Source organism: Scyliorhinus torazame, chromosome 21, assembly GCF_047496885.1.
Source record: "Scyliorhinus torazame isolate Kashiwa2021f chromosome 21, sScyTor2.1, whole genome shotgun sequence".
NCBI lineage: Eukaryota > Metazoa > Chordata > Chondrichthyes > Carcharhiniformes > Scyliorhinidae > Scyliorhinus > Scyliorhinus torazame.
In genome coordinates this window covers 13,241,392-13,251,421 of record NC_092727.1, presented here as the reverse complement: position 1 = coordinate 13,251,421, position 10,030 = coordinate 13,241,392, and the positions used below count along the sequence as shown (strand labels likewise).

Sequence of the window (10,030 nt, the reverse complement as noted above, 5' to 3'; positions counted from 1 at the left end):
TACACAGCTGATGGGTCGGCTGGGGTCAGAGGGCATCTATGGGGTGGCCTGGGGGGGTGGGAGGGGGGTGGGGGGGCATCCATTCGACCCTGTGGCCCTAAGTTCAAGTTGGGCTGTCATCGGCATGCATGGCTGCCTTGCAGGCTGCGGCAATGGTACACCGTTTCTCATTGGAATCGATTGTGTTCCACGTGGCACCGGTGCTAGCCCCTACGCAGCCGCTGAACCAGTCCAGCTTCACCGCCAGTTTTGCGGTCGAGAAAGTCCACAAATCCTGCCCTGGCATCAACACTTAGTCTCAGGAATGGAGAATCGCACCCAATGTTTAGAGTCCCCGTGGCTCTTTGATTACCTGAAGAGGGGGAGAAATGTGATGGATTATATAGTCGGGAGGTGTGGAGGAGGTTGAGCAGAACAGCGGGTCAGAGTTAGATCCTGGTAAGTTGGAGCCAGTTCGCTGAGGGAGGAAATGTAGCCGTGGAAGCGAACTTTGGTAAACACCTTGTCAAACACCACGAGGGAAATGGAAAGCAATGAAGGTGAACACGGTAAATTTGGAATCCACATGCGGTAAATCGGAGACGCAGCTGGAATCTACATTTTCAGTAAGACCTTGGAGGCTGAAGAATGACAATTGATCCATCCCATCAGCTGGAGCTGTATTTAATCCCAGGGAAATCACGCTGAACCCTTTCTCGCACAGGAATATCTTTGACATCTGCATTTACTGCACCGCAACAGGATTGCACTCTTTTTCTAATAGCAAGCTAATGACATTGCATTTGCTGGTGAGCGAGTACAGAACGTAATCCCAGTGCCTAGAAACCACTGCTAACACTCTCACCTTATGACAGAGTCGGTGTCATTCAACTTCTAATAGTCAGTAGGAGACAATGTACCACATTTACTGCAACAAAGGTTCAAGTTAAATTGTCAAATTATTGAGGAAATTGAATTTGATTACCTGACTCCTTGACTAGAGGAGCACTATTGTTGAAACTGTTGCTAACAGTGATGGTAATAGCTAACCCAGACAGTTCAATAATGCTGCTTTAATAGGGGTCTGAACAGTTTGCTCATCACACAGAGGCTTCTAGATTACTTTCACTTTCCAAACTTCTTGATTGACATTAACGTGGCTGCAAACTCCCATTTCCTGGTCTGCAATTGGCAAGAATTCTTAACATGTGCAGTGTTTGCTGAGTGTCATGTGAGAGTGCCTTTAAAAAAATGGGTGTTTACCACTGCAGTGATGTCAGAGAGTGGGTGGAGCTGGGCTGTCTGTCAGCTTTATACTGTCATTTTAGGCTGTTTGCTGCAGGGTGTGTTTTAGTTTCATTTTCAGAGCTGGATAGCTGCAGCCACAGCCAGGAGGTGTATGAGTTTCTCTCTCCAATCTAGACAGTAAATCGATCTTGGTGACTTAAAACTAATAACAGTAGTGACTTTAACCTGAGGTGCTTCTGGTAAAAGGTGTTTTAAGTCTTATGGATGTTAAAAGGAAAGCTTTAAAGGATTACTTAGTGTTGTATTCTTTGGAGGGCGTATTTGAATTAATGGTTGCTAAGATGTTCACTGTATGTTTTAAAAAGGTTAACTTGAGTTCATAGAATAAACATTGTTTTGCTTTAAAAACACTTTTCCATTTCTGCTGTACCACACCTGTAGAGTGGGTCGTGTGCTCCCCATACCACAATCTATTAAAAGTTGTGGGTCAGGTGCACTCCATGATACACTTTGGGGTTCTCTGAACCCCGGCCCATAACACGAGGCAGTCTGGCTCTGGCTCCTCGTAGTGTACAACATTCTGGAGTTCCATGGTGGTCTGTCTATGAGCCTACAAGGGCTGTCCAGTCCTTTTGTGGTCTTGGTTTATACCAGGGAGCCACGGATGAAGTTTAAATCTGTGTTCCTGAGCAAACTTTTCACAACCTCCAAACATTGACTCCTTCCTGGGTTACGGTTCTACCCACATCCACTGATATCTCACCCAGGAGGTCATTTCTAATTTGTGATTTGCACAGTGAATGCCGACATGTCCTTTGAACACCTCAAGCATCATAGCCATTGTTCAGTTAGTCAGTTGGTTGTGCATTCAGAGCCCAATCCAGAGACATGAGCCCAAAATCTAACCCTCCACCCCTTCAATCCCTTCCTCTGATTCATTTCCATAAAATCCCTACAGTGCAGAAGCAGTCCATTCAACTCATTTAGTCTGTGCTGACCCACCCGGGCCCCCTTCCCGCACCCTATCCCCGTAACCCCACCTAACCTGCACATCTTTGGACTGTGGGAGGAAACCGGAGCACCCGGAGGAAACCCACGCAGACACGGGGGAGAACGTGCAAACTCCGCACAGACAGTCACCCATGGCTGGAGTCGAGCCTGGATCCCTGGTGATGTGAGGCAGCAGTGCTAATCACTGTGCTACCGTGCCACCCAATAATGTACAGAATACGGCAACCAAGCACCAAATCATGCACCCAGATCTGAACCAGGAACTTATTTTACCTGCCGCAAATGCTCTGCCACGGAGCTATACCCCCTCAGATTTATATAAATTGTAAACTGTTGAGATTCCAGCACTGATCCCTGCGACACACCACTCGTTACATCTTGCCAGCCTGAAAGTGTCCCATTTATGCCTACTCTCTATTTCATGTTAGCTCACCGATCTTCTTTCCATGCCAAAATGTTACCCCCTACACAATGAGCTTTTATTTTCCGCAATCATTTTGATGTGGCACTTTATCAAATACCTTCTGGAAATCTAAGTACGGTACATCTATTGGTTCCCCTTTATCCACAGCACCTTACTTACTCAAAGACCTCCAATAAGTTGGTTAAACATGATTTCATTTTCACAAAACCATGTTGACTCTGCCTTATTACCTTGAAGTTATCCAAGTTTACCACCTCATCTGAAAAGCAGTATGTCCAGCAGTACAGCACTTCCTCAGCGCTGCATTGGAGTACATGTTAATGTTGACTTTTGAGCTCAAGTCATGGAGTGGGGTTTGTCCGAGAATTTTCTGGCTCCGAGGTAAGTATTTTGTTTATATTTTTTATCCAATTGTGCGATGTGGGCATTGCTGGCTTGGCCGGCACTTATTGCACATCCCTAATTACCTTTGAGAAGGTGGTGGTCTGCTACCAACTGAGCCAGGACTGGTGCTAATTATTCTCTTCACATTTTCTCAACAGAAAACAAAAATGGCCTTCATTACTTTGATAAACATAATAAAATGTCCTGGAGTCAGATGAGGCAATAAGAAAAAATACAAGTTGATGTTAGAATGATGAACATTGATCCGTGTCTATGTGCAATGAGATTTGTCTTTGTAGGATGGTACACCTGTGTCAGGTAGCAATCAGATCTGGCTTGGCTAAGATATCGTTCACTGTCGGGCAGCACGATGGCACAGTGGTTAGTACTGCAGCCTCACGGCGCCGAGGTCCCAGGTTCGATACCGGCTCTGGGTCACTGTCCGTGTGGACTTTCTCCCCGTGTTTGCGTGGGTTTCACCCCCACAACCCAAAGATGAGCAGGATGGGTGAATTGGCCACGCTAAATTGCCCCTTAATTGGGAAAAAAAGCTCGACACGGCCCAGGTCAAAGGCACCCACTTCAGCAACACCCCATTCACCATCTGGGGCTGGTTTAGCACACTGGGCTAAATAGCTGGCTTTTAAAGCAGACCAAGGCAGGCCAGCAACACAGTTCAATTCCTGTACCAGCCTTCCCGAACAGGCGCTGGAGTGTGGCGACTAGGGGCTTTTCACAGTAACTTCATTGAAGCCTACTTGTGACAATAAGCGATTTTCATTTTCATTTCATAGACCTAAATTTAAAAAAAAGATATCTTCCACTGTCATATTGCCTGTCAACACCCACTGCCTCTGTTGACCTCACGAATTGACCCTTTGGATCAAGCATGAATGGGCTCTTGGGTTGCGGACCAGCAAAAAGTCACTGCTCGTAGGAAACTGGAGGTTGGATTGGAAAACGGAGATCCCAGTGAGTCAAAACGTGTTTGGAATTGTTGTTTCATTACTGACTCCACTTCTACCTGAAGATAATGAGCACTTAAAGTAAAACAAACTAACATTTTACTAAATGGGGAGTCTATGTAGTATCATTATTGTGATCATCATGTTTTCTATCACGCTCCATGATGTTTATAGCCAGTGACATGCTATGAAATTAATTTTACTGCTTCCCTGGAGCCTACTCCTAATGGTACCTGAGGGCATTGGAGGTAGACACACAGTTTTATAATATTCAAAATTGCTGTATTATCAAATGCCACAGTATCCGAACTCAGTGCTCCTCTGATTGCTGCCCTAAATTCAGCAAAGGCACACTTTTAAAATTATCTTCCATGTTTTCAATTTCCTCCATTGCTTTGCACTAGCCCCTCAAACTTCGGGAATTTCTGTACACCTCCAAAACGTGCATTGGTGAGTGCAGCTCCAGTAATAATTGAGAAGCTCGACACGGCCCAGGTCAAAGGCGCCCACTTCGACGACACCCCATTCACCATAGATCATAGAATTTACAGTGCAGAAGGAGGCCATTCGGCCCATCGAGCCTGCACCGGCTCTTGGAAAGAGCACCCTACCCAAGGTCAACACCTCCACCCTATCCCCATAACCCAGTAACCCCACCCAACACTAAGGGCAATTTTGGACACTAAGGGCAATTTAGCGCGGCCAATCCACCTAACCTGCACATCTTTGGACTGTGGGAGGAAACCGGAGAACCCAGAGGAAACCCACGCACACACAGGGGGAGAACGTGCAGACTCCGCACAGATATTGACCCAAGCCGGGAATCGAACCTGAGACCCAGGAGCTGTGAAGCAATTGTGCTAACCACTATGCTGCCGTGCTGCCCATTTTAACCATTCACTCCCTCCACCACTGGCGCAATGTACATCATATGCAAGATGCATTGCAGGAACTTCCCAAGGCTCCTTCAAACTTTCCAAAATAGCAAACTCTGCCACCTAGAAGAACAAGGGCAGCGGGCACCTGGGAACACCGCCACCTGTAAATTCCTGATTCACATACCAGCCTGACCTGGGCCTATATCATTGTTGCTGAGTCATTATCCAGGAATTTCCTTCCTTTTAAAAAAAAATATTCATTAAAGTTTTTAACACAATTTTTCTCCCTTACAAACAATAACCCCCCCCACCCCCCCCGTAACAAAAAAAAACGAGAAATCGCGCAGAGCAAGATATATACATGGCAAAATGATATATTTACACAGCTTTGTACATTGGCCCTCACCCGTACGTGCCAGTTTCCCCAACCCTTCATGTTATCTCTTGCTCATCCACCCTCCCAGGCAGTCCCCCCTTCTTTCCCCCCCCGCTCCCCCCCCTCCCAGGACGTCCCCGCCACCCCCCCCAAGGTTGCTGCTGCTGCTGACCGACCTTCCTCTAACGCTCCGCGAGATAGTCTAGGAACGGTTGCCACCGCCTGAAGAACCCCTGCGCAGACCCTCTCAAGGCGAACTTAATCCTCTCCAACTTTATGAACCCAGCCATATCATTTATCCAGGCCTCCAGGCTGGGGGGCTTCGCCTCCTTCCACATTAGCAAGATCCTTCGCCGGGCTACTAGGGACGCAAAGGCCAGAATGCCGGCCTCTTTCGCCTCCTGCACTCCCGGTTCGTCCACTACTCCAAATATTGCTAGCCCCCAGCTTGGCTTGACCCGGACTTTCACCACCTGAGATATTGCTCCCGCCACTCCTCTCCAGAACCCCTCCAGTGCCGGGCATGATCAAAACATATGGACATGGTTCGCTGGGCTCCCTGAGCACCTTCCACATCTGTCCTCTAGCCCAAAGAACCTACTCAACCTCACCCCCGTCAAGTGCGCTCTGTGGACCACCTTAAATTGTATCAGGCTGAGCCTGGCACACGAGGAGGAGGAATTAACCCTACCTAGGGCATCAACCCACAGACCTTCCTCGATCTCCTCCCCCAGCTCCTCCTCCCATTTACCCTTCAACTCTTCTACCAGCGCTTCCCCCTCTTCTTTCAACTCCTGGTGTATTTCCGACACCTTGCCCTCCCCGGCCCATACACCCGAGATCACACGATCTTGAACTTCTTGTGCCGGGAGCAACGGGAATTCCCTCACCTGTCGCCTCACAAAAGCCCTCACCTGCATACATCTAAAGGCATTTCCCGGGGGTAACTCGAACTTCAGGAATTTCCTTCCTAACAGCATACAAATGTATGAATTAGGAGCAAGGCAGGCCACTCAGCCCCTCAAACCTACTCTGGTATCCAAAAAGATCATGGCCGATCTGATTGCAATCTCAACTCCACATTCTCATCTATCCCTGATAACCTTTCACCCCTTTGCTTATCAAGAATCTATCCAGCTCTGCCTTAAAGATACTCAAAGACTGGGCATGATTCAACTGAAAGGGAGCGAAGTCCCATAGCGAGAGCTGAGAAACATATGGCTATACAACGCCACTCACAATAAATAAGGGGCCTCAGCGGGGAACATAGCCCCGTTTTCTACACCGAGGAACTCCGCGTGTCGGAATCCTCAGTATAGCGAGAGATTAAGACGCATTTTTAAATGGCGTCCTGATCTCCAAGGCCCCCAGCACGACTCCTGACCCCCCCAAGCCCCAACGCACTATGGGAGGGTCCTGGCATCCCTCCCCCCCTGCACTCCTCCCAACACCCGCGCAGGGCACCCCGGCCTAACCAACGGCGCAGAAGGAAGTTAATCATGCCATCCAGTATGCAACGACCCTCCGAAAAGGGCTCCCTACCCAGGCTCATGCCCTATCCCGTAACCCCACCTATTTTCGGGCACTAAGGGAAATTTACCATGGCCAATCCACCTAACCTGCACATCTTTGGACTGCAGGAGGAGACCGGAGCTGCTGAAGGAAACCCACGCAGACACGGGAAGAACATGCAGACTCCGCACAGGCAGTCACCTGAGGCTGGAATCGAATCCTAGCGCTATGAGGCAGCAGTGCTAACCACTGTACCACCGTGCCGCTTAAATTAAATTAAATGAGCTAACAGCTCTGTTAAAATTGGTCAAAAGAATTTCAGTTAAACGTTCACGCATTATTGCTGTCCATAGAGCAACCTCACCACATTGTTGAAACAAATTCTAACTGCAAATTAGTTTCCACTTGATTAAAACCAAGAGGGGGAAACTCCCAACATCTAGACAAAGGATTTGTCTCAATGATGATTCCCACCCCCATCTTTGAATTAACTGTTCCAATTTGGTGTGTTATAAATTGACAGGTGATGCAAACAATATCAGAGAATCCCGACAGTGCGGAAGGAGACCATTTGGTCCATTGAATCTGCGCCGACCCTCCGAAAGAGCACCCTAACCTAGGCCCACTCCCGCCGCCTATCCCTATAACTCCACATAAGCTTTTGGACACTAAGTGATGATTGTAACACGGTCAAACCACCTAACCTGCACATCTTTGGACTGTGGGATGAAGCCGGAGCTCCCGGAGGAAACCCACGCAGACACGGGGAGAACGTGCAGACTCCGCACAGACAGTGACCCGAGGCTGGAATCGAACCCGGGTCGCTGGCGCTGTGAGACAGCAGTGTTAACCACCATGCCACCCATATTGGGTGACATCTTCAGCAAAATGGTCCTTTCTGGGTTGGGTGTATAATAGAAAGGAGGTTGTGTGGTGGCCTTTGAAACACATGCTTAAGGATTTGAATCCCACTGACCGAGGAAGGTGCGTTCATAATGCGGTCAAACAGGTTGATGATCCACCTGCAAATCCTTCCAGCATGCAGATGGTAAGAGTGGGGGCAGCCCCTTGGAGTGGTGCTCCCTCAATCTGGAGATTTGGGCCGGTGAGCTATTCCACCAGGAATAACAAGCTGTAGGAAACGAAACATGTGCATTAACTGCCTCATGTGTATCTCAATGCAGGAAGTCTTCTAATTCTAAGAGCGAAAGAAAGTTAGACGGCGCATTTAATAACACTTCATTTGGATGTTGCCTTTTAACACAGCAGGCACTGCAAGGCACGGTGGCACAGTGGTCAGCACTGCTGCCTCACAGCACCAGGGACTCGGGTTCAATTCCGACCTCGGGTGACTGTATGGGATTTGCACGTTCTCCCCGTGTCTGTGTGGGTTTCCTCCGGGTACTCCGGTTTCCTCTCACATTCCAGAGATGCGCAGATGAGGTGGAGTGGCCATGCTAAATTGCCCCTTAGTGACCAAAGGTTAGGTGGGGTTATGGGGATAGGAGTGGGCCTGGATAGGATGCTCTTTCAGAGAGTCGGTGCAGACTTGATGGGCCGAATGGCCTCCTTCTGCACAGTAGGTATTCTATTAAAAAAGGCACTTCCCAAGAGTGTCATCAAATCAACGTTTGACACTGCGGTGCCATATAAGGAGATATTAGAGCTGGTGATCATTTGATCAATGAGGTTAGATTTTACGTAGCATTTTAAGAAGGGGGAAAGCGGAGAGAGGTTTAAGGAACAGAGGGGTGATGGACAATTCAGGCCTTGGTGTGAGTTAGGTGACGGGCGGTTAGTGTTCATTCGGGGGTAGGGACAGGTGGGGGACGGGAGCATTGGAATAATCAAGTCCAGAAGTAAGAAAGGCAAAGGATGAGTCAGGGACAGAGACAGTGACACAAGTGGGTGATGAAGTGGCCATCCCGCTCTACACTCCGCATTGATGACAAATTGTTGTTTTTTAGGATACGGTCTCTAACTCCAAAATCATGTAATGGATCAGGAACGCACCAGTTCATTACCTTCCCTCACAGCCTTGAACACACACAATTGATTCAAGCATTGAGGTGTTTGTAATACCTGCGCCCAAGGGTGATTACAAGGGCACAGGACACGCAGTTAAAGATTATGCAGAGGCTCTAAATCAGGCCTTTTATCTCATTAGTGGATTTAAGGCAGTCTTGCTGAGACTGGTCTGACTGCTGTCCACACACGGCGAAACACTCGGCTGTGCGAAAACCACCAAAACTACTTTAGAAGGAAGAAAATTACCCGGAGGAGCGAGGAAATGCTGGGTACCTTGATGACAGTGCTCTTCCTTCTTGCCAGGGTGGTTGGGAAGGTGAGTTTGAACTGGGAGGTTTGACCAGTGTAATTTTAAAAAATTCATTCATAGGGCAGCACGGTGGAGCAGTGGTAGCACTGCAGTCTCACGGCGCCGAGGTCCCAGGTTCGATCCCGGCTCTGGGTCACTGTCCGTGTGGAGTTTGCACATTCTCCCCGTGTCTGTGTGGGTTTCGCCCCCACAACCCAAAGATGTGCAGGGTAGGTGGATTGAACACGCTAAATTGCCCCTTCATTGGAAAAAATGAATTGGGTACTCAAACTTTTTTTTAAAAATTCATTCATGGCGCTGTGGGCATCGCTCGCTCGGCCAGCATCTATCGCACCTCCCTAATTGCCCTTGAGAAGGTGGTGGTGAGCTGACTTCCTGAACTGCCGCAGTCCCTGAGGTGTAGGTACACCCACAGTGCTGTTAGGGAGGGATTTCCAGGATTTTGGCCCAGCGACAGTGAAGGAACGGCGATATATTTCAAAGTCGGGGAGGTGAGTGACTTGAAGGGGAACCTCCAGGTGGTGGGGTTCCCAGGTATCTGCTGCTCTTGTCCTTCTAGATGGTAGTGGTTGTGGGTTTGGAAGGTGCTTACTAAAGAACCTTGGTGAGTTACTGCAGCGCATTCCGTCGATGGTACACGCGGCTGCCACTCTGCATCGATGGTACAGGGAGTGAATGTTTGTGGATGGGGTGCCAATCAAGCGGGCTGCTTCGTATTGGCTGATGTTGAGCTTCTTGAGTGTTGTTGGAATTGCACTCATCCAGGCAAGTTGAGAGTATTCTCACCACAGGGTGGCACAGTGGTTAGCACTGCTGCCTCACGGCGCCAGGGACCCGGGTTCAATTCCAGCCTTGTGTGCCTGTCTGTTTGGAGTTTGTGCGTTCTCCCCATGGCTGCGTGGGTTTCCTCCTGGT

At 48.7% G+C, this 10,030-nt stretch overlaps 1 protein-coding gene across 2 annotated transcripts in view; it reads left to right on the top strand.

The window, feature by feature from the left end:
- The first annotated feature begins 8,991 nt into the window (after positions 1-8,991).
- Positions 8,992-10,030, top strand: part of LOC140397954 (uncharacterized) — a 36,205-nt gene continuing 35,166 nt past the window's right edge. For both annotated transcript variants that reach the window (XM_072486208.1, XM_072486207.1), the window contains exon 1: positions 8,992-9,121. In XM_072486208.1, the coding sequence (XP_072342309.1) occupies positions 9,068-9,121 (54 nt within the window). In that variant the 5' untranslated portion in view covers positions 8,992-9,067. The remainder of the gene's footprint in view (positions 9,122-10,030) is intronic.